This window comes from Vicia villosa, linkage group LG6 (genome assembly GCF_029867415.1).
Source record: "Vicia villosa cultivar HV-30 ecotype Madison, WI linkage group LG6, Vvil1.0, whole genome shotgun sequence".
In the NCBI taxonomy this organism is placed as follows: domain Eukaryota; kingdom Viridiplantae; phylum Streptophyta; class Magnoliopsida; order Fabales; family Fabaceae; genus Vicia; species Vicia villosa.
In genome coordinates, this window is record NC_081185.1 from 124,316,859 (window position 1) to 124,342,892 (window position 26,034).

The 26,034-nt window shown below is 31.8% G+C and overlaps 2 protein-coding genes and 1 pseudogene across 2 annotated transcripts; 1 reads left to right on the plus strand and 2 right to left on the minus strand.

Moving 5' to 3' along the window:
• Positions 1–5,287: 5,287 nt before the first annotated feature.
• Positions 5,288–11,008, plus strand: LOC131614589 (probable caffeine synthase MTL2; annotated as a pseudogene).
• Positions 11,009–14,524: 3,516 nt separating this feature from the next.
• On the minus strand, positions 14,525–15,481 carry LOC131614590 (uncharacterized). Its single transcript, XM_058886153.1, has 2 exons — positions 14,788–15,481; positions 14,525–14,652 (listed from the first exon to the last, which is right to left on the minus strand). The coding sequence occupies exons 1-2, from the start codon at positions 15,479–15,481 to the stop codon at positions 14,525–14,527; spliced, it is 822 nt and encodes a 273-aa protein (XP_058742136.1).
• Positions 15,482–20,901: 5,420 nt separating this feature from the next.
• LOC131612282 (ethylene-responsive transcription factor LEP-like) lies at positions 20,902–22,074 on the minus strand. The gene has a single exon (XM_058884088.1). It carries the CDS (start codon positions 22,035–22,037, stop codon positions 21,153–21,155), a length of 885 nt encoding a protein of 294 aa, XP_058740071.1. The 5' UTR covers positions 22,038–22,074; the 3' UTR covers positions 20,902–21,152.
• Positions 22,075–26,034: the final 3,960 nt, after the last annotated feature.

Genomic DNA, 26,034 nt, shown 5'->3' on the forward strand with positions numbered 1-26,034 from the left:
GAGTAAAAAATTTATTGGGTAAGCATGTTGACCATGTCATGGTTGCTATCAACCATTTTTTTGCCTCATATCAAAGAGGAAACTAGTAGTAAAGGGTGACATAACCTGGTGGACATATCCGAATCCATCTTGGGGTTGTTCACTTCAACGAGAATTATTGAATGAAAATCTTGATGCTAAGTATTGGTTAAGATGAGAGGCAAAGGTCATTACTTTATTTGAATATGTAGATGCACTAGCTTGTAGGTATTTCATCCTTGTAGTTGGTATGCTATATATGTACTGTAACACCCTAATTCTCCAACGATAATTTTATAAAATAAATAGAAGGAACTAAAACAATTAGACAATTAGGATGTCACCTTCATTCATCACATATGCTCATATAACCAGATACGCAACACATAATTATATATTCATCGTATCTAAACTTTATTTTATTTACTCGCACCGGAAAAACATCAACAATATTTACTCTTAACTTATCAACATAAGTTATAATCATCAAAATTTAATATTCAACAACTTATCATCAAATAAATACAATAAAGCGGAGTTCTATTAGGGTTTTACTCCCAACATAACAAAACAGACGCAATTAACCCTAATGTAATATATCAGAGCAGACACCAACTCATTATACTCACTATGAGACAATCTCTTTGGCTAACCTCAATCTCAAGCTACTTCAGATTACATGTGCATTACCAACATAGGGGTAACATTCAAACAGGAGGGGTGAAATATCATAACAATTTAAGAAAGTGTATGATAACAAGTATATGAGAATAGAGTCATACATGGTTCACTACTTCACAACGCATCCATGTCATTCATTAACAAGTAATATACAATTATTTTACAATATCTAATTCATCATCACAACAACTCAAAGATGCAACATGAAATATACTCGTTATGATGCACATGCATGTGGTACCAACACAGCATAAGCTCCCAACTTAATATTGCCAATAAATAAAGACATCAACAAGGCACAAGCCTTCAACTTCAAACTTTGCCAATCCAGACCAACTTATAGAACATGAGCTCCAAACTTTTATGCTATGTATGCGATAACATTATGAAACATAAAAACAACTACAACAATCATCAGCAACAACACAACAACAATTCAACACTGGGAATACGCTTACAACTCGATGTTTTCCAATAAATGGAGGAAACATAACAACATTCATCACCACTTGCAACTTCACAAGTTAATAATTATATTCCAAATCAAGTAACTGCACAACAAAATTATTCGTATAATTTATCGGTACTTTCCTACAGTTTTCAGCTACTGATTTTTACTATTACTTCTCTGCTATTGTTTTACTATTAATAGCCTTCTATTATTGTTTCAACAACAACATCACAATTTATGCAATATAAGTTCTACAACACATATACAACACATATCAACAAGAACCGTCACTAACATACATCAATTTCATCAATTTCATCAATTTCATAGAATTCTTCGTTTTACGATCAAAATATGAATTTTTACGAAACACAACAACTACATCAAAATTCATGCAATATAAGTTCTACAACACATATACAAGATATATGATCAACAAGAATCGTCACTAGCATATATCAATTTCATAGAATTCTTCGTTTTACGGCCAAAATTCAAATTTTTACGAAACACAAAAACAAAGCCAAAATTCATACAATATAAGCCATACAATATCCATACAACACATAGCAACAAGAAACGTTATCAACATGCATCGATTTTATTAGTTTCATATAATTCCCCTTCAAAACCTAAGTTATCAATAAAACCCCAAAACTCATTCCTACATACAAATCATCATACCCAATCTTATATAGTTAGAACTCCACCCTTACCTTGGATTGAAGGTTCTCTACTCTTTCAATGGAATCCTTCCCCAAGCCTCCATGTGCCTCTTCTCATGTTTCACGAAAACCTTCTTTTTCCACGTTTTTTCCAAATTCTTTATTTTTCATTCTATTTTTTTTCTTATTTTTATTCAACTCCTTACTAACTTTTAACTTCACTAATGAACTTAACAAACACACACTCAATATTCCTCATGCTAACACAATATAGGCTTACTAACTATTTACTCATTTACTCTCTTATTATTATTATTATTATTATTAAACCTCAATAATAATTCTTATTCCAATCATATTAAATCATCTAGTTTTCTAATAAATTAAATCAAATGAATAATTAGAACTAATTATATTTATTTAATTCCGCAACTTTTAATTAAAAGGCATTAACCCTCTATTCTAAGGATACATACCCTCCGATACCACAATCATCATATAAAATCAAAGAAAAATCATCCAATAAATCAACAAAATATCAAAATAATACTAAATCATTGAATAGAGAAAACTAGGGTGTTACAACTCTCGCCCACTTAAAATATTTTCGACCTCGAAAATTCACTCGATGTCAGCAAATCTAGATACCCCTATCACATTCTACTTTTCGTCCCCAAAGTTATGTTTAGCAATACCTCGTCTACTAATTTACAACTATAATGATAACACAACAACAATCAAACCAAATACACATGTTAATCATTCATCATCTTCGCGACATAATAGTTAACAAACATAGCAACCACTTATCAATATTTCAACGTAGCAAGAACAACAACAGACATAGATTCGTCATCGGCTAGTCAGGTGTGTTTTCCACCACATAATAATCATCAACATAGCACATTTATACTCGGATATGGCACATCATTGTTAAATTATCACATTAGCATTACAACAACATCACTCACAACATCATATTATCCTCATAGTGACATCAACATAATCAACATAATCAGACTTCGTCATAATATATATAATATTACTCATTGTTCCCAATAATAACAACTAACAGATACAACGTCATAACAGTTGCAACATGGTCATTATAATATCACATAACACCAATTCGATATTAACATATATTATGATATCACAATAATTCACAAAGAACACTTTTAAGTTAGATATCACATCATACAACCTTTATGCCACATCACGCTTCAGTTGCGCCACTATAATCATCTACCTCAAAATCAATATCCTCATTTGATTTCCATCAACTACAAAATTTACAAGTTTCACATCTAGCTTCCTGGCTCTCTTTACTATCCTCCAAAAATCATTGTTTACCTTTGATATTCTCGATTTTCCACCCTGCGGCGTTAGCTCGCATGCAACTTAAGTCTCTGAACTATTCAATAAGTCTTAATTCCTTCTTAGCCATTTCTCAATTAGGTTAACACGAAATGGTGAACGACCATCCTCACGGTAGAACGTCAATCATCTTACACACTACCAAGCTAGCAAGACAAATCTATCCCATCCAATTCGATCTCGTCTACTATCAACAAAAGATTAAGGGTGATCGGTTCCTCAATTTATGAATAGATAGCCTTCAACCATAATGGATCATAAACCATCGTTACCAAACTATAATAGTGTTCCCTTAGAACTTGTACTCAAGTTACCTAAAGCACCATAATTCAATAATCACCTTTGAGGTTTACAATTCCTTCCATAATTTCCTTCTCATTCGATCTTATCAATGAGACACCATCGTTTAAAAATATTACACGGTCTACTTCACACTCACTTATCATCACACAAACGTTAAGTTACTTCTAACAAGAAATGATAATATATATACCTAATACATTACAATTCATTGTGCTCCAATTGTAGTATGTATCCAATTGTAGATCTGATGAAGTGCGCTCAAGGCCAAAACCCTAATCAAAGAGCCTTGATTCAAATGACTAGGGAAAAAAATCCTAGGTCAAGCAATAAATCATCTGGTCAAGTGTACATTAACTGATCGATCCACCAGGCAATCAGACCACCAAGTGCCTAGGGAAATAAACACTAGATCAAGACATCCCCTGATTACCCAAATGGATAGGTATGTAAGAAACCGTCTGAGAAAATGCCTTTCCAAAAGACATGAACCAAATTAAGTGTTAGATACCATCTTTGAGGAAATAAATAACCTTGTGCCAAATCCAGTTTGTGATGTGATTTTGCTTGTTGTGGCGTGAAATTCACGTCACTGATGAGCTTATTTTTTTGTCCTAAATTATACTTTTATCATATTTTAAAATAAATGTCTTTTTAGAATATCAATACAATATTTATATTTTTCCACTATTATACCCCTATTTATTAACTTTCACGATTTTCAACAACTCCACTAACTATACTCTCTCCGTCTCATAATAAGTGTCTTAAGGGGTCTCTTTAGAATACCAATGCAACATTTATTATTTTTTTCAATATTATACCCCTACATATTAACTTTCACGTTTTTCAACTACTCTACTACCTATAATAAATAAGGGTACTTTAGTAAATGGTACTAATTTTTTCATTAAAATCAACACATCTGATCATTTTCTTAAAAATCGTGCAAAACTCAAATAAGACACTTATTATGAGACGAATTGAGTAATAAATAGTGGTATTTTAGTAAATCCATCTAATCATTTTCTTAAGAACTGTGCATACCTCTAAGACCAACTCCAATGGGAGTTTTTCCTCAGTTTTTCCAGCATGGCAAACGTTGCATTTAATTTGAATACCAGTGGAGTTGTCCACCCTGGAAAACCGTTGTAATGCATTACAACGTTCTTCATTCTCAACAAATAATAAATTAGTGGTAAATTGTTTTCTTTCATTCTATTTTCCAATTTTTTCTTTAATAATTTATGTGTTTATAAATATTTATATATTAACTATATTTTATTTTAACAATTTTATAAATAATTACTTTCTTTAATAAATGTTAATTTTTTTAAACATTTTTATAATATTTTTTTACTTTAATTATTATTATAAAATTTAAGTTTAAATAGATTTATTTATTTATTTTATTACATATTAATATTTTGAATTAAAATAAAATTTAATATGAATAAAATATTAATAAGTAAAGTAAAATTGTGGGACCCAATATGGGTTCTTAAGAGTTGCACCATTGGAGCGAAAAATTAGTTGAGTTGCTTCAAGCTGACGTGGCTTAATAGGTCCCACAAAGAACCCAAAAATGGGTTCACCATTGGAGATGCTCTAATAAAACATTTATCAAGAGACAAAGGGAGTAATCATTAGCAATCGACTATAAATTATAAACTATCCGTTATAATTTATAAACTATTACGGATCACTATTTTTATCTTACAAAGTCATAATTTTAAATTTGAGACTATATATATAAGTATTTCTAGTCTTGTGTTAAGATCGACATCTTTTCTCAATGGCAATTGAAGGAATTCTTCATATGAAGGGTGGCGTGGGAGAAACAAGCTATGCAAATAACTCATCACTTCAGGTATTAATCATCTTCTCTTCTACCTCAACCTAAATAACTTTGGATAGATAGAGTAGATATGAGAATTAACCTCAAACTAATACATTTTGTGCAGAGAAAAGTGATAATGGAAGTAAAAGCTATACTTGAAGAAAATATGACATTCATGATATCCAACAAAAGTTTAAAAAGTTGTTGGAAAATAGCTGATTTAGGTTGTTGATAGAGAAGAGAAATTATTTAGATAAATAATTTAGTTATTTAAATTAATGTCTAATTTATATTAGTAAGTACTTTTATTTGTATTGTTATGTAATTGGGCTTTTTATAGTGTTTGGGCCTCCTAGTTAAGTATCCACTATGAGTACTATATATGTAATCTTTTGAGACTTTGAAGAGTATCAAATGAAATGAAAAGTTATTTTTATCTCTATTTTCTTATCCTAGTTTTATTTGTTTTGTAGTTTTTTAGAGCTTTTATCATCTTTGTTAGGGTTCTTGAGTTTAGCTCCCTAACAATTGGTGCTTTCATTTTCGATCTCACTTCCGCTTAAAGTCATGACAATATTATTGTTTGATGGGGAAGAAGATGCCTATTGGTGGATTCTATGTTTGGAGAAATTTTTCAAGGAGCATGAAACACCTAAATCATTGAAGGTTTTAAAAGCTGTTGGAGCATTGAGAGGCTCTGCTTTCACATGGTGGATATGGTGGTCTCGTGTTCATCGCAGATATAGTTGGGATACATTTACAACAGCATTATTATGGCGTTTCAAGCCGGAGTGGAGACCCATTTTACCTCTGAATGATGAAGAAGAGGAACCACCATATGAATCAACGGAGTCCATAGATCCAATCTCGAAATCTGTTGAGGAGAATATTGAAGAAGAATCTGTGGAGCCTATAGCAGCTAGTTCCTTGCTTGAACAAGATGAGGGAGAGGAACACGTTATTGACAAATTCGTAACTAGGGATAAATCAAAAGATGGGTTTCATTTCATCTTCAATGGTTTAGACAACGTTTCTTCTGACTATAGCAATCTCACAAATGAATCATCACAAAAACCACACTCTATTGATGAAAAACCTAATTTCCCGGATGTCCTTCAAAAGCTCTCATTAACGAAGACACCGTCAAGCTCCGATCACACAACTCAACCTACATCAGTCTTTGATTCTTCAGCAGTGCTCATGGCCAAGGCTCCTTTCAACGAAAATAGGTTTCAGGATGATGCAAACTTTTCGATTCCACCAAAACCTCCAAATCCAACCTTTTCAAAGAAGACCGTGAAACCCCACGATGCAACAAAAATAACCCATCCTCGATCACAGTCTGATTCCATCGTTTTGAAGAGGATTCGAAGAACCGTGTATCAATCACTATTTTACGGTGACACTGACCTTGTGGTTCCACCCAAAACTTTTGATCAGATCGACATTCGATCATCACCACCATTCCTTTCATGTTGGTCAAAACAGCTAATTCAACATTACTTGGAGAAGGAAGACAAGGAGAATGGACTTGAAGAATCAACTAATGCTGAGGGACCGAATTCGTTCACAGTACTTATGAACAGAAGACTGCCAACAGAGATATTGACAATAAAGGGAAAGCTTTCAAAAAGCCAGACAAGGTATTGGACAGCTGGGGGAGCAATTTGGAACATTCCTATTGGAGCCGGTAAGCATAGAAATAAGCATTTTCTTTTGCAGAACGTACCTATCATACAAACAGATTCTGACCCTACTAGTCATAGGGGGGAAGTTCCTCTTGGTGAACCTAAAGAAATTATGTTAAATCTCAAAGGCTGTAAAAAAATTGTAATGGACTTTTCTACTGTCGAAAACAATATTGAAGCCTTAACTGACTTAGTTGGAGATGAAGATAAGGCAAAGGTGATTGTAGAAGTAGCAAAATTCACCATGGGTCAAGAATTGTCCCATGTGCACTTGATAAATGTCCGTCAGTTGGCTCAAAGGGTGATGGGCCTACCTGACTACAGGAGAAGGTTGTCTGATTACCTAACTACCAAAATGAATGATATTGGATCAAAATTGCAATCTTTAGTTGGCGATAGTGTTGGAGCTCGTTTAACTTCTCATGCTGGTAGTCGCACAAATTTAGCTAAGTGTCCCTCATCAACTCTTCAGATTCTTGGTGCAGAGGTTTTATCATCATGTTTCATGTCATTTCCTATGATAGGAAATGGAAATGGAGATGAGGCTGATTTTGTTATACCGAGTCATATACGAAGTCAGGCTGAGGACGCGGTGAATTGATATCATGTGAAGATAGAATCCATGCCAATATTAAGAAGAATAGCGGACAAACATGGAAATATTGCTTGCAGTTGTGTCACAGAATCGGCGAAACACATATTAGAATTGTTGGAGATCATCTGCAAAATCATATTCGATTTCGAAAAGAAAGATGTTTGCAGTATTAAAGAAAGTTCCATGAGAAACAAGATTCCTCTTGTAGATGGGATAAGAAATGGAATTTCGAAGTTATTTATTGTTCCATCAACTCACAGTGGGTTAGCATATAAGGGTTGTGGCGGCTCGGTTTTGTTGAACTCCACTGCCAATAACACTGCAGAGAAGGTACTTGTCCTTATATTGAATTTTACTAATGGTACTGATATAGCCTTCAAGGAAGCTGCCTTACTTCACAACTTTTATCATGGTTTCATCTATCATTATGGCTTAATTGATAGTGTTGTAAGTGAGTTTTTGATTGCTGATATAATATTTTATGGTTATGCTCAAGCGATTTTGGTTATATTGAATTCAACACTTATTGTGTTGTTTGAATCAAATACTGTTAATAATGAATTTATGAGGATGGTGTGTGGCTTTCAAAGAATATCAATGTCATGCTACCAAGAGGTAGCCTCTCTATCATTTGTTGCTAAACATTTCCTGAACATATTCCAGAAATGGCCCTTTGGTTCCACTTTTTCAATTAGTTTACTACTTGTTGTGAGAAGTCTTCAAAATGGAGCATCACTGTGTTTGATTTCAATAGATGTTCTTGTTGTTTTTTTCAACTCCATATGCTCCTTATACTTCAAATTATGGAATCCATATATATGGTTTACTTGTGCTAATTACAACCTTATGGAGAAATGTATCATGAAGGAATGGAGTACTTATGGGATTCTTGAACCACTTAAGGCTAATTTTAGAGAACATGCAGTCACTTCTTTTTACTTCAAGCTGTGGGATCCAGGAAAGTTATTGCAGCAATAAAGTCTTACAACCTTGAGGACAAGGTTGTTTTTGAAGGGGTTGGTAATGATAGAGAAGAGAAATTATTTAGATAAATAATTTAGTTATTTAAATTAATGTCTAATTTATATTAGTAAGTACTTTTATTTGTATTGTTATGTAATTGGGCTTTTTATAGTGTTTGGGCCTCCTAGTTAAGTATCCACTATGAATACTATATATGTAATCTTTTGAGACTTTGAAGAGTATCAAATGAAATGAAAAGTTATTTTTATCTCTATTTTCTTATCCTAGTTTTATTTGTTTTGTAGTTTTTTAGAGCTTTTATCATCTTTGTTAGGGTTCTTGAGTTTAGCTCCCTAACAGTTGTTCTTCAGGACCAAACACACTTTTGTCTATCTCAAATATCTTGAACATCATCCATAATATTGGTTTGAAATTAAATCTTGGGAAACCTGTATGTCAAATATATCTCAATGATGTATTTCAAAATGATTTCAATACCATTTTCAAGTTACTTCCTAATTTCTACCAACAAGAAAAAGAAAAGAATGTTGGAGAATGCTTCATAAGTGCAACACCAGGAAATTTTTATGGAAGACTATTTCCAAATAATTACATTGACTTTTTCCATTCCTCATATTGTCTCCATTGGCTATCTCAGGTAAGTTGCTCTAAACTAATTTTTTTTTCATTTTATAGAAGATGGCAACTTACTGCCAGATTGTAAAGGAAACATTTGAAACCACGAGACAATTTTCTCTTTTTAATTCATCTACTCTGATATCACTGTTAAAAAGAGACGAGAATAAACTATAGACGAATCAATTATCTTTTGGTGTATGGCTGCGTATGAAGAAAACTTGCATGTGTAAACTTGACTGAGGTTTTTTCATTTGTGAGATTGAGGACAAGAGATTTTACTGTGGGACCGAAAACTTTCAAAGCCGCTTCAAGTAAAGTGGTCAAACATGAGAAAGCGTGTTGCGACAACAAACATGCCTCCATATCATTTGTCTTTAAGATTTAGTTTTTTAACACCAGAAACATGATCTTTTACAAAGAGTGCAAAACCTCATGCATAGCAATATTGTGTCTCTTAGGACTAAGAATTTAATTTTTAAGAGATCGGTTTGGCCATTAAAAAAGAGTAGTGGCGCAACTTATTACGTATTTGTCAGCTATTTTTATATAATATTGATTAAATAGAAATTTAAAATGTTAATTTAACTTCTCTTGTTTAATTCTTTGATGGCATTAGGCACCAAAAGATTCAACCGAAAAAGCAAAGCCACTAAACAAGGGAAATATTTGTGTAACAAGAACAAGTCCTCCATCAGTATATGATGCATATTGTAAACGATTTCAACTAGATTTTAAATATTTTTTAGTGTTACGCTTCAAGGAACTAGCTTCAAGTGGCATGATGGTATTGACATTCCTTAGCAGAGAAACAATGTATGAAATAACTTCTTGTGAGGTACTCAGCGCAGTACTCAATGAGATGTTTCTAGAGGTAAGTAAGCATATTGGGCCTGTTTGTTTTGTTTTTTTTTAAATGATTTTTACAGTGTTACAAAATTTTGTGAAAAAAAAAATTACAAGCTACAAATGAAAATTTTGTTTGAATATTTATTCTTAAAATATAATTTTAGCTATTTAATCTATTTATGGAGAAAAATTTGGATATCAAAATTTTAAAAAATCACTTAATTTTAAAGCTATTTTAAATAAATTTTCAAAAAAATCATTTTTGAAATACAATTTTTTGAAAAAGTTGCGATTTTGACTAAGTTTTAGTCTTCAATAATCTATATTTATGTTTTATGATGTCAAAATTAGTGTTTAATTTTAAAAAAAATATAAATAAAACTTGTAATATTTTAAAAAACGGTTTTAGAAAATCTATTTTCAAAAGTATAAAGAAAAAATCTATTTTTTTAAAGTTGAAACTAACATACCCTCCCAAACACTCGAAAATAGTAATCTTACGTTAAATTTATATTATATTGAAAATAAAAAAAGTATTTTAAATTTAAATTTTAAACAATTATTATCTTCTCTTTGTAGGGTTTGGTTGAAGAAGAAAAATTGGACTGGTTTGATTTGCCTATATATTACCCTACAATAGAGGAAGTTAGACAAGTGATTATGGAAGAAGGATCTTTTACCCTTCAAACGTTGAACACATTTAAGATAGGATGGGATGCAAACCTTCAAGAAGATATTGATGATTGTGTTCTTGATAACAAGATGAGAGGAGAGTTCATAGCTAAATACCATAGAGCTATTTTTGAACCTCTTTTAATTGTCGAGTTTGGTGAAAATATTGTGGATGAAATCTTCTTAAGGTTTGCAAAGTTAATGGCAAAACTTATGGAGTCAGAGAGACTAGAATATACCAATATTGTATTATTCATGACTAAGGGTCTTTAAAAAAAAGTCATATCAAGATTTCACTTCATATATAAAATTATAGAGCATCGAGTGTTTGAACTGGTTATGATGGAGAGAGCTCCTATGTTGGTGGTTGGTGAATGAAAGGTGTATTGAAGAGACAGTCTGCCCTCAAATAAAATAAAAAATATTCAAGAAAGGTAGTAGTAGTTAGTAGTTGTTTAGTGATTTATGTCATACTTGATGCAGGAATTATTATAAATTTCTTTAATCGGTTTAAAAATCTAGTACAAAGATCAATAGTAATAATTTCTCAAACGAAAAAAAATTTAAATAATTCTTCAAAAAGAATTTAATAATGGTCATTTGACTACTCAAAATAATTTCTCCAACAAAGAGAAATTAAAATAATTCTCCAAAGAGAACCAAAAATTAATACTTGAAAATTTCTCAACTTAAGCGAGGAGAAATTAACATAATTCTCTAATGAGAATTCAAGAAAATATTCAGAAAAATTCAACGAGTAGAATGAAAGGGGGAGAAGTTGACGTTTCGACAATTCAAAAGACACTCATTATACACTACTAGAAAATTCGCTTTTAGTGACCGATTTAGTGACCAAAAATTTTTGGTCACTGTAGTGACTAAATTAGCCACCGAAATTTGATATTCATGAGCCAATTTTAATAGGTCACTAAATCAGTCACTAAAATACATTAGCCACCGATTTAGAGACCAAAATTTAGTGACCGAAATTTTAATCACTGTAGTGACCGAATTAGCCACCAAAATTTGATATTCATGAGCAAATTTTAAGAGGTCACTAAATCGGTCACAAAAAATATTTTTTTATGCAATTTAATTTATATATATATATATATATATATATATATATATATATATATATATATATAAATTAGAGACCGAAATTTCGGTCACTAATATTTTATGTTTTATTTTTTTATTTTTAATCCCCTTTATTATATTATTATTTCCTTTCCATTTTTTTAAAGATTTTAATTCTCTTTCAATTTTTAATTTTTAATAAAGTTTTCATATTTTTTATTGTTTTAACATAAAATATATTTGTAAAAAACTATATGTATATATATGTTTAAATATAAAATATAACAATAGATGTAAAAAACTATATATATAAAATATGTTTAAATATCACAACTTTTGATTTTATTTTAAGAAAAAGAACACTAAAATCGGTCACTGAATTCAGTCACTGAATTCGGTCACAAATTCGGTCTCTAAATTTCGGTCATTAAATTCGTCGCAAATGCTTAGCGACTAGCACTTTTCCAACCGAAAAATAATGGTCACTAAATCGGTCGCTAAACGTTTTAGTGACTGATTTTTAAGCATTTTCGGTCTCTAATTCGGTCACTAAAAGGGAATTTTCTAGTAGTGATATAATGAGAGCGAGGAAAGAAAATCTCAACAAAAGGAGTTTTAGAATGAAACAAGGAATTTCCTTATATAATGAAGTGAGCTAACTAAGACGTCTCATCTAAACAATGTGAGACTAATGAATTTTTTCAACTAATGCACAATATGAAATTCGACATAACGAACTTTTTCAAATTCATCTCTCTATATCAAAATTTTGACATAATGTTCCAACTATCCCCCAGGGCCGGCCCTAGGGGCAGGGCACCAAAACTACCGCCTGGGGCCTTACATTTTTATTTCAGATTTATATAATTTTATTTAATTATTTTTAAAGAAAGATAACTTTTTAATTATGTTATATATCAATTAAATAATAACAAATTATATATATATATATATATATATATATATATATATATATATATATATATATATATATATATATATATATATATATATATATATATATATATATATCAAATAACATCATTGTTCGAATAGTTAATTTAAACCTCATCGTGTCTATAATAAATTCTTGAGTTCTTTATTGATATATATATATATTTTTTTAATAATTTTGACATTGTTTTTAATTATGATTTTTTTAAATAATGAGAAGAGTATTTGGATGAATTAGTTTTATTAAGATAAAATATTAAATAAAATTGATTATGATAATTTAATGGCTTTACATCCTTAAGCATAAAAAATATATTAATTTTATAAAATATTTTTATTATATTAAAAATATTTATTTATTTTTAATAGGCAATGATACTATTAAAAGGAGCAAAAGTGAACTCCACCCCAAACAAACGGAAAACTCCGACAACTCAAAGCACTTGAGCGGAAGTAGGGCTGGAAATGAGTCGAGTTGAGTCGAACTCGCCTCAGCTCAGTTCGACTCGTTAAGAATTGGCCGAGTTCGAGTTCGAGCTCGGGTTCATGACGAACTTTTTTTCCAGCTCAAACTCGACTCGCTAAGAATTGGCCGAGTTTGAGTTCGAGTTCATCTCGGACTTTTTTTCCAGGTCAAACTCGATTTGTTAGAAGTTCACGAAAATCTCGATTCAACTTGTTAGGTTTATCTTGTTAGGTTCAACTCACTTATTTCACGAACTTAAAAGTAATTTTTTAAAGTCTATATATATATATATGACTTTAAATTAATATTTTTTAATTAAAAAATCTAGAAATAAAATAAAAGTTATAAGATTAGAATTTATACGATGTTAATTTTATTTGTATAATTATTTGTAGAAATATTTTTCTCACTAGAGAATATAAATTATCAATTAAAACCGTTAGATTAAGATAAAATATGATACTAAGATTTAGAGAAAATATACAATCGAGTTGACTCATGAACCTAACGAGTCGAACCATGTATAGTTCCAGCTCATTTAGTTAACGAACTTAGTTTTTAGCTCATACTCAGCTCATTTGGTTCATGAACCTAGTTCAACGATTTATTTTTCGAATCGAGTTTCGAACTATTTTCGAGTTAGTTTGGTTCATTGCCAGCCCTAAGCGGAAGGATATTCCACAAATGAAAGTTACAATTTACAACAAGCTTAAAAGAAGAAGCAATCCACCTCCAAGAGATAGAAATAATCTCCGTCATACATTCAATAAAACTAAATGTCTCTTCTTTAAAGATGATGGCATTATGCTTTAGCCAAATGCTCCAAACCGTTGCAAGCCAAATGACCGCAACAATATGCCTACGAGATAGACGCTTCACTTTATCACAATGATCACAAAACTCTTCAAACTCCTCCACGGTAATCTCCTCCAATGTTCACATCCAACTATAAAATCTCCTCCATATCTCCGACAAAGTGCCACACCTTCTAAGAATATGACTTAAGGATTCTTCCTCTTCCGCACAAAACACACAAGATGAGTCGTTTAAGATCGCCACCAATCCCCTTTTAATAAGTTGTTCCTTTGTTGCAATCCTATTATGGATAACCCTCCATCCGAAATAAAGAATTTTTGACGGCGCTTTTATCCTCCAAAGATGGTTTAAAGCTTTGACCAAATTTGGAGATAAGGGAGGAGACGGTAATTTTCCTTAAACCTATCGTAACAAGACCTGACGGTAAACATACCGTCCTCTGTGCTTTTCCATTTGAACGTATCATGACCATTCTACACAAGCGAGAAAAATCGCAGCTCCTCCAACAGCTGTCGAACCAGATTGGTGTTCGCAGCATGCCCAGGCAGGAACTGCTGCGCTTCATGCCACTGCCAGCCCCGAGCTGTTTTGCTACCAGCAGCTGCCACCGAGATTAAGTGATCCAAAGTCAGTGCGAAGAGCTCCGGGTACGCCTCCCTCAACGGTTGAACTCCATCCCAGCAAGAGTACCAAAAAGGGACTCTCTCGCCATTTCACACTTTGCACAAAACAGCACCTGCAAAATGATTTTCCTCCAAATTTACATAATTACCAGAAATCAACACATCCCTCCACCAAATCGAGTCTTGTTTACTAACGACACTGACATCTTCGACAAGAATTTTTAAAGCCGAATTGTCGTACCTATGGTTGATGATACCACTCCACACCGCTTCCTTTTCCGTCAACAACCTCCACTTCCATTTTCTTAACAATGCAACGTTCAATATCTCCATATTCTTCACACCTAGACCTCCTTGCTCACATGTTTTACAAACGGTGTTCCAACCAACCCAATGAATCGATTTCTTATCATCTCTACCATTCCAAAGAAATTTACTTTGCATACTCTTAATTTCTTTTAACACTTTTGAAGGTGCTTTATAGAAAGATAAGGAGTATATAGGAATCATATTAAGAACCGAATTTATCAAAACCACTTTTCCCGCAATATTAATGTGAAACCCCCTCCACACGGCCAATCTCTTTTTCAAGTGAGCAATAAGTTCCTTCCACATAGTTAGTTTTCTAGGACTATCTCCAACTTTAACACCTAGGAATTTAAACGGTAAAAAACCTATCTTGCAAGAAAGAAACTCCGACGCCGCATTAAGCAACCATTCGCCAACATTAACAGCGTAAAAATTGCTCTTGAGAAAGTTTACTCTTAATTCGGACATCAATTCAAAACCCCTAAGAATGGACTTCATGCTCCATAGATTTTAGGTTTCTCCCTCCGCCAACATGATGGTATCATCCGCAAATTGCAATATATTAACCTCCTCACAATCATTAATCTTGAAACCCCTAACCTCACAAATTTCACAAGTCTTCCTCATAAGTATTGTAACTACCTCCATTCCCAAAACAAACAAAAACGGGGATATAGGGTCGCCTTGGCGGAGACCTTTTTCCACCTTAAAATCCTTTTTAGTGATACCATTTACCAAAATGGAAATGCTACTCGTGAACACATTACCTTCCAACCACCTCATCCACCTATCAACAAATCCCATCTTCCGCAAAACATACCTTAGAAAATTCCAAATCATACAATCATAAGCCTTTTCAAACTCCACCTTCAACACAACACAACTCCTTTTTTCTCTTTTAGCCATGTCTAAAACCTCGCTCACAACTAGCACACCATCCAAAATATTCCTATTTGGAACAAAAGTCGTTTGATTTTGCAAAACCAAACTACCTATAACCTTTCTAAGTCTTCCTGCCATTAACTTTGAAAGAATCTTATAAAGGCTTCCAACTAAACAAATAGGACGATACTCGGAGAAATATTGAGGGTTCTTAATTTTAGGGACGAGGGTGATAAAATCCACGGTACACGCCTTTGTTAAAATTGCTTTATCATGGAAATCGCTCACAAAGCCCATAACACCCGCCTTAAGAACATCCCAATTTTGTTTATAGAAATCAAGAGAAAACCCATCCGGACCGACACTTTTATTACCATCACAAGATCAAATTGCACCCTTAACCTCCTCCTCCGTAAATGGACGTTCCAACCATTCTTTATCCTCCTCGCGTAAAGAATTGAATAAGAGACCTTCTAGGACAGCTCTACTCAAATTCTCTTCCTTGAAAAACGCTTCAAAATGCTTTTTAACCTCTATTTTTATTTCCTCAACCCCTTCCACTCTTCCTTCTTCTCCCTCCAACAAAGAGATTTAATTTCTTTTATACCTCTCCTTTATCAAATTGTGAAAGAATCTCGTATTTTTGTCCCCGTCTTCCAACCAAATTTTTCTAGATTTCAACCTTAACATACTCTCCTTCACACTTAACCACTTCCACATTTCACTAGTAGCTTCTTTCCTATTTATAACCAAGTCATCAACTAGCCCACCATGATTGTCTATCAAAGGATTATCCAAAGCATTTATGTTGTCCACCTCCTCGCTTACTTTGAGATCAATCCACCCGAAAACCTCACGATTCCACACCTTTATACTCGTTGTCAACCTCTTAAGCTTCTCATACAATACATAGTCTCCTCTTCCAAAAACTATCAATTTCTCCCATTCCTCCTTAATAAAATCCTTGAATTCACCATGTTTGAACCAAGCATTAATGAACCTAAAAGGCTTTGGACCCCAAACGGTTCTACCGGTGATAAGACTAACGGGAGAGTGATCCGAAATATCCCTTGGGCCCACTCTTTGATCCACCACATCCCATTCATCAAGCAATCCTTTGGATACCAAGAATCTATCAAGTCTACTCATGACTTTGCCATTCCCTTTGAACCAAGTATAACGCCCTTCCACACACGGGACATCAACCAACCTCATATCCTCAACAAAAGCTCTAAAGTCCTCCATGCCTCTCATGTTCGTTAATCCTCCTTCACCAAGTCTTTCTCCTCCACTTAGCACTTCATTAAAATCTCCTCCTAGACACCATTCTTCGCTCCCTCTATTAGACTTTCTATTCACCAAGCTCTCCCTCACACTTCTTATTGCCGACACGTTACAAGGAGCATACACATTCACCAAATTATACATTTTTCCTTTCCATGAAATATTGATACCTACATACCCAATACCAACGAACAGATCTATAATAGCACTTTATGGTCAGAAGCTATTATATGAGGCTAACAATGTGATTTTGATAGCATTTTGTGAAAAAATGCTATTATTAAACTTTACTAAGATAACGCTTTCTGAAAAACGCTATTAATATTCTTCACTAAGATAACACTTTCTTTAAAATGCTATTAATATTCTTCACTTTTTTTTACAAACAATATTCCTTACTTAGATAGCACTTTTTGTTAAATGCTACTATTATTTTATCCATTCCCTATGTTAGTGTTTTTAGAAAAGGCTATCGTTGAACTTTATAAAATAAATTAAAAAAGCGGCCACTTTTCATTTGGCGCATAGTATTTGCCACTCACCACCAAAAACCTAAACACTATTTTCTCTCCAAACTCAACCAAGCCTTCTTCTCTCACCAAACCCATAACCCACTAAATCACGCATTCCATTCGTCGAGTCCAGAACCCATACTCTTCTCCCTTCGTCATCCCAAAACTCATGTCGTCGAGCCCATCGATTCACCACCGGAAAGAGGAAACACGATCCATTCACTATCGAATGTATCCTAATTCATATTCACCTCAGATTCACCAATCAAATAGAAAGAGGAACTACCGAAAAGAAAGAAAGAAGAAAACCCATTCTCCGTCGAACTCAGCCCTTCGTTAGGTCACCACCATCGTCCCTCTCTTCATTGATATTTGGTAATATTTCTTTTCTCAGATTATTTCTTTGCGTTGTAAAATTGCAGGGATTTAAAAATTATAAGAGAATTCCTTGCTTTTCTCAGATTATTCTGTTGTAAAATTATTATTTTGTTATGACTGTCAAATTGAGCTTGGAATTGTTTATTTTAGTTGGTCGATTTGATTTGTTTGATGTTAGGGTTCAGATCAATTTACAATTTAGTTATTTATTGTTACGTATTAATTTTTATGAAATTGGTTATCTGTGAATGATTTATGTCATGTTGATTCAAATATGCAGGGAGGTTGATTTATTACTTTTGTTAGTCTTAATTTGTGTGTGTGTGTGTGTGTGTGTGTGTGTATTTGAAGAAAGATTGAAGATTTTGTTTGAGTCGTTCTGTAGTTTTTCTTTCGGACTTCGAAACACATAATTTTTGGGCATGCTATTTTGCATTTGGTTCGTGAAGTGGTTTCTACTTGGTTCTATTTTGTTGTCCTTTCTTGTTTTTTTAGGTGTTTTTTCTTTAGTTTAGAGAATATGACTGTTAGTTTGAGATTTGGTTTGACGTACTCTTAGTTGGAATGTATACATCTACAAATTTGGCGTTGCAAATGCCCATTTTTTAATACAATATGCAAATGCCCTCTATATATATTATGATATTTTTTAGACAAGTGGATTTAGTTCAAAATGTTATTTGGTATTGATGGATCATAATATATATGCAATGAGTAATTTAAAGCGTTATTAGTATCGAATTGGATGTAGCTTTTTGATATTTGGACACCAAGAGAATGATTTTGTGTACAGCAAAAAAATAATGTAGTACAATAGCATTTTGTAGAGAGTGTTATTAGTGAATCATCCTATAATAGCACTTTTAAGGAAAAGTCCTATCAAACAAGTGCCTATAATAGCTTTTTGTTTGAAATTGCTATCAAAATCAAATAAAAATACGTATTATAAAGCGCAAATTGTCCACTTCAATAGCACTTTGGAAAAATGCTATTAAATACTGGTTCTTTAATAGCACTTTTAAAGCACTATTAAACAAAAATATTTACAATAGAGGTGCAGTTAATAGCGCTTTTAAGCGCTATCAAAAACCAAAAAAAGCGCTATTAAATAGCTTTTTTGGCGTGAATAATTAAGTTCGTTATTTAAATGAGCTGAACTTGAACTATAAATAGTTCGACTCGTTAGGTTCATGAGTCAACTCGATTATATATGAGATGAGTTATATTGTCTTTAAGAGTAGATTTAAAGATTTGCTCTAAAATTTAGTCCTATATTTTCTTTTAATATAATGGTTTTAATTGATAATTTATATTTTCAAGTGAGCAAAAATATTTCGAAGATAATTATTCAAATAAAATCAACGACGTATAAATTCCAATCTAATAGCTTTTATTTTATTTTTATATTTTATATTTTAAAAAATATTAATTTAAAATGTCAGAGATATATATAAAAAATAATTTACTTTAAATAAAGCCTTTTAAGTCTGTGAATCAAACGAGTTGAACGTAACGAGTTGAACCGAGTTGTTCGTGAAATTCTAACCAGTCGAGTTTCAGTTGGAAAAAAATTTGTAATGAACTCGAACTGATATTTGAGTTGAACCAATTCTTAACGAGTCGAGTCGAGCTGAGGCGAGTTCGACTCGACTCAACTCGACTCATTTCCAGCCTTACCTATTAGAGTTGGGAGACTGGGGTTGTACTCGATAGTAGAAGTTGTCTCATACGCTCTTATGATTTCTAGGGCCTAATCTTGAGTGTTATAGGATTATATATTGAGACACTAAGATGCATGTTATGTACTCTAATTTTTACAAAATTTTGGATAGTCTTAGTGTTGCGATTACAAATTTTTGCCTTAGAAATTTTACTAGTAACAACATTATCTCTCCTAAAATATAACATATTGTAGTGGGTCTTTTTTTTTAGTTAAATTGATCAGTACATGGGGCAATCCCGCTTAAAGCTGCTACCGTCACTAGCTTCATTTTCCGGGCTATAAAGTGAGCGGTGAAGCTCTTGCACAGGACAGTCTAAGACTCGATGCTCCCGTTTGGCAGAATGTTGAACCATAGTCTGGCTGATCCAATTAAGGTTAATGCAAATAGTTTACACTAGAAAGCTTCATTAGTGTGGAAGTAGTCAATCAGTTGTTAACAGTTGTTAACAGTTGCATGTGCTAGTTGAGATCTCCCTTTCTATTGTATTTATCCAATTTACGAGACCTTTCCAACAACTTTGAGTGTATAAAGGATATTGAAAAAGAAAACATTATGTTTTAATATTCATAATGTAAGTATTGAAAAACAAAATTTCATATTTGAATATTCAATTCAAAAAATAAATCAAAATTTCCTGAAAGAAAAAAAAAATCTTATTTGTGGTTTTCAAAAGTTTGGGCATGTATTAAAAAAAGATAAATTTGAAGGATGTTATGTTTTAAAATGTTAGAAATATTATAGGATTCTAATATTTTAAAGGGTATAGAGCCAAAACGGGGTATGAACTATGAAGTCCAATTTCTCTTTGTAAATCTTTGCAATTCCTTTGGGCTTTCTCTGCAGTGAGTTTCCATTGTATCTTTGGGCCAGGCCAGTTTATACTGACAAAATACACTAGTGTTGTTTTAACATGATGAGTTAGAGGAATATATTAAGATAAACCACTAATTTTGTGACATTTAGAATTATAAAATGCATTTTAAATAATTCAACCATCCAAAGAGACAAAAGAACTTTGACCAAAAAGGAGACAAGAAACACTTTTGACCAAACAAAAACAGAGAACACTATTTTACAAGTAACAAAATCAACAGCATTATATTAACTATTTGATTCATTGCTATTCACACCCCTTACACTTGTCTCCAAAAGCGCCGCAACACAAAACTCACCCAAATGTAAACACTTTACATACACTATTACACAAATTAAACAACAACAACAACAACATATTCTCATGCCCCTAACGTAAGACAATTTCCCCATTCTCATGTCCACAAACAAACACTACTTTACACATCCCATTACATGCACAAATCAAAACAACAATACAAACCATCACTCACACACAAAAAAAAAACATGAAATAAAAGATACATTATATAAAACTCAGAAGAAAAATGAAGAGCCTCCGAAATCAAAACCATCACCGCCGTTATTCTCTGTAACTCCAACACCTCCAACATTCGAACCCAACATTTGATTATTATAACATTCACCTCCAACATTCTGCTCCCATGATGAATAATAATACCCATGATCATTATCACCGCCGTTGAATGCCATATCATAACACGCGGAGCTAGTAATATCCGGTGGCAAAGGAGGAAGTTCAATGTTGTTGTTAAAATTAACGTTGCTGTTGCTACTACAAGCAACAACATCGTCCAAAAATACTTGTTGGTTAAAATGAGAATTTTCATTATTATTATTAATACTAGCCTCCAATGTAGCAAGTGGAGCTTGAGGAGGAAGATTATATTTATTAAAATTAATACTATTATTATAATTATTATTTTCCTCACCGTAACCGTAATTACCAGAAGATGTTACGAAAGAAACCGAGTCAAGAGACTGAACCGGGTTATGCTGAACCGGAAACGGTTCATGTTGAAGAACAAACGAGAGTTCATGAAAAGCTTGTTCTTGTTGATGTTGTTGATCAGGGGAGAGGATTGGAGTAACAGAAGAACCGGGAGGTGTATCGGCGTAAACAAAATTGGTTCTAGCACGTGACCCTCGCATGCCACGTGCGGCTCTGTCGTAAGCCAAAGCAGCTTCTTCGGCAGTGTCGAATGTTCCTAACCAGTGTCGTTCTTTCGTCGAAGGATCGCGAATCTCTGCGGCGTATCGTCCCCATGGTCTTCTTCGGACTCCGAGGTATCTTCCTCCCCATGCCGTTTGTTGCTGTTCTTGGGTTGGTGGTGTTGTTGTTGTTGTCGTTTCGCTTGTTGTTCCTGTCGTTTGCTTCTTCTTTGCTTTTGTAGAGCTCATTGTGAATGTAAAGAAATGCAATTCTTTTTTGTAACTGTTTTTGTGATGTTTCGTTTCTGTTTCGTTTTGCATGTGAATCTATGGTTTAAATAAGAGAAATTCTGGTTGCTTGAATTCTCTTTTTTACCCTTGTTTTTTTGTTTTTCCATTTTTAGCCTTTGTTTATATGAAAGAGTGGTGACACGTGCTTTGTGTAACTTTATCCATATAGATATGTATAATAATGTAAGCTTCTTAGTAATAATCTGCTTCACTGGTCTCATAATAATTGAGTAATCTAATGTATCAAAAAGGGGGAAAATTATATAATCAAAGGGTACATACACTGAGCAACAGAATCCATCACTGACTCTTGAAATATTTTATTACACAAAATAATTTATTCTTTTACTTATAATTATTGCATTAGAGATGTGAGTTTCATATGATAGGTGAAAGGGATATAAAGTGAACACTTTGTTACTCTTAATTTAGTTCGATATGGTTATTTTTATTTAATAAAATAATGATGTTTAATGTTAATGTTATGTTATAATATTATTTTGTTTTAAGAATTATAGTTTTTAAAAATACTAATATTAAATTAATCATATAAATTAAAATTGTATAAAAATAGTGTTTTCAATACTCCATTTTGAATGACAAATAGAATCCTCTTAAAAATTACATTCATTGACATACGAACCAACATTATTATGCAACATTTTCAATCTCTGTAAAAGATTTAGCTTTTGGTGCTAGAAAACAAAATGTTTCAAATGTAAATGGTCTGAAAGCATGTTGATTGTCGAAAAATATATTTTCTCATGTTTGACTACTTTTCTTGAAGCAACATTGAGAGTTTGTCCCACAATAAAATCTCCAATCTTTAACCCCATCAATGGAGAAACCTCAGTCAAGTTTACACATGCATCTTTCCGTCTTATCCACTCGTGCATTAGAATATGTGTTGGCCTAAGTGTCGATATCCCCTCATGTGACCCAATCAAGAGATTCGCACGTGTCTCTTTCTTCACAAACACTCTAACACGCCGAAATATATCAAATGAGATATCTTTAACAAAGTCATGTCGATATTTGAATCTTATAAACTCCTTATTATGAATGTCTTGTTATCCAAATGTATTCAAACACTTCTTGCGACAAACAGGACAAATTTCATCGGTGAAAAATAAGAAAATATAAGTCGGTATTTAAAGATAGTATAATATTCTACCTAAAATATATGTTGGTCTGGATCATCAATAGTGATAGTAAAAAAACGTTTTGAGCATGTGTTGTTTGCCACAATCAAAAACTACTTTTTATTTTTAAGTCTATATTCCAAAGAGACATTTGCTAAAATATATTGTACTAATTTTAAATTTGAAAATATAAATTTATTAATATTCAAAATTCATCGATAAATTTACCAATAAGTATTTAGTATGTAATGTTATTTAAGGAGAATAATTATAATAGTTGCCTAGTAATTAAATAGTGGGTGGCATAATTAGAAATGTAAATGGTCCATGATGAGCATGTTCTCCTTGATACCCCATTTCATGATTATTCCCTAATCAACTTAGTTCTGCTTAGTTTTGAATATTAGTTAAACTTAAATAAACTTAAGTATTATGACCATATAATAATAATAATAATCATGGGGAATAATTAAGGGGCATATAGTCCAAAGTTGCTGCATGTGACTTTTCTATCAAATCATGGGATTGTACATGAATGAGGAACTAATCACACACAATCTATTAAGTTATAGAAAATCTATATACTAGTTTAATTTAATTTTATGATGATGATTATGATGATCAGTTCAAAGGAGAAAAAGGTTCATATGAATTTGCACATTCTGACAATCATTATAGGTGGGAGGAGCTCCATGCCTTTTTTGATAATTAGGCTATAACCTAAGATCTTTTAGAATAAACTACTTTGATTGATCATTAGTAATTATGTGGGTGCTATGTCTAATCTGCACATTACTCTTCATTGGCTGCATGCTTAAGATGTATACTTTGTATCTTTTTTAATAAATAATATTAATATGCACACTCCAATTTCTTTTTATATGAATAACAATTTTTTGATTGGAGCTGTGAAATTAATCTCTGTTTGGAGCTGTGAAATTAATCTCAAAAAGTGAAATAGATTATAATTGACAACAAAATTTAATATGTTTCTATCATCTCATCCAAATATATATTTTAGTTACTATGAATTTAATATAAAGTTCAACTCCCGATTTGTATGGAATTCCATAGTTTGACTCATTCTAAGATTTTAGTCTTTTTTTGACAATTTTTATAAGAAAGACTTTCGTTTAGATAGAATTTTTTTAAAAGAGGGGTGATTACTAATTTTAGTAGGATTTTTTTGTTCTCTTTACAAAATTTTGTTGAGTCGATCTTTCACTTTTTTATTGCTTGTAAGTCAGCCTTCTCTGCATCGTATATAATTTTTCTAGAAGTTTGGGTGATAGGTAGTTATTCTTAATAACCTTGTGTTAGTTTTGATTTTTTTTATTTTTTTTTAAAGTGAGATTAAGTATAGGGATAGTTATATTATGAGTTGGTATGTTAAAGTCTATTCCATTTAGAAATTCCATAGATACCATCTTTAAGGGAGTAACAATGAGGTGGAAAAGAGTATTTATTTTTGGTTTGAAAATGGTTTTTAGATAGGTCAGAGGTAAACTCTACATATTTTGGGAATAATTTCATAATTTTATCATCTACATGCACAAATAGTGGATCAAGTGTTTGATTATGTTTTGCAATGACATATTTTTGAGTTTATAATTTATGGCTTTTAAGTTTAATAGTGACAATAAAAGATAATTTGTTAATGATTTTTTTATCATGAATTTATAACTAATTTTACTAGTTTATTTTTGAGACGCTATTTCAAATAACATTTTAGATTTTAACTTATAAAAAATTCAACTTTTTTTTATTATTTTAATAAAAATATATTTTAAGATTTTAATTTTTTTAAATTTAAAATAAAATAATTATCTATTAAATATCTTTTATATTATTTTACATACATTGACTAGTTTTGAACCATTAATTTTGTCAAACAATTCAATTAGCTTATCAGTAGTTATTAGTCATCAACCATCAATTATAATTTATAAATAATCGATCATCAACCATCAATGACCATAAGCGACTATCAACTTACTTATTAGTAAATCGCATTTTTTGTTTGCCTTGGTTCTAAGGTCATTATTGATTAGATTAATGAAAATCAATGATTAAGATTTGAAGTAACTCTTCTACATTTACTTTTGTAGTAAGAATATCCCATATATATATATATATATATATATATATATATATATATATATATATATATATATATATATATATATATATATATATATATATATATATATATATATATATATATATATATATATAAAAGAATGACATTTTTATATGAGAATGCGATAATGAATCTGAACCATTAAATTTTAAAATAAATGGTGGAGATTATATGTCAATCTTTTTTTCTCTCTCCTCTATCCTTTATTTTAATAATGGAGGAGAGGGAAAAAAAGATTGACACGTCATCTCAACCATTTATTTTAAAATTTAATCGTTCAGATTCATTCTCATGTTCTCACATAAAAATATCATTCTCATATGATACTTCCTATATATAAGGACGTATCATATGAGAATGACATTCTTATATGAGAATGCGAGAATAAATCTGAACCATTAAAATCTAAAATAAATAGTTGAGATTATATGCCAATCTTTTTTTCTCTCTCATCTATCATTTATTTTAATAACGGAGGAAAGAGAAAAAAAAAAGATTGACACATAATCTCAATCATTTATTTTAAAATCTAATCGTTCAGATTCATTCTCATGTTCTCACATAAAAATATTATTCTCATATGATACGTCCTATATATGAGGACGTATCATATGATAATGACATTTTTATATGAGAATGCGAAAATAAATATGAACCATTAGATTCTAAAATA

Bases quoted from the DNA above. Each gene is read 5' to 3' on its own strand.
- LOC131614590 (XM_058886153.1), bottom strand. From the start codon at position 15,481: ATGAAGTCCATTCTTAGGGGTTTTGAATTGATGTCCGAATTAAGAGTA. The intron at 14,653-14,787 runs GTGCTGTTTTGT...TCTCGGTGGCAG, and splicing joins GGAGGAAAATCATTTTGCAG to CTGCTGGTAGCAAAACAGCT.
- LOC131612282 (XM_058884088.1), bottom strand. From the start codon at position 22,037: ATGAGCTCTACAAAAGCAAAGAAGAAGCAAACGACAGGAACAACAAGC.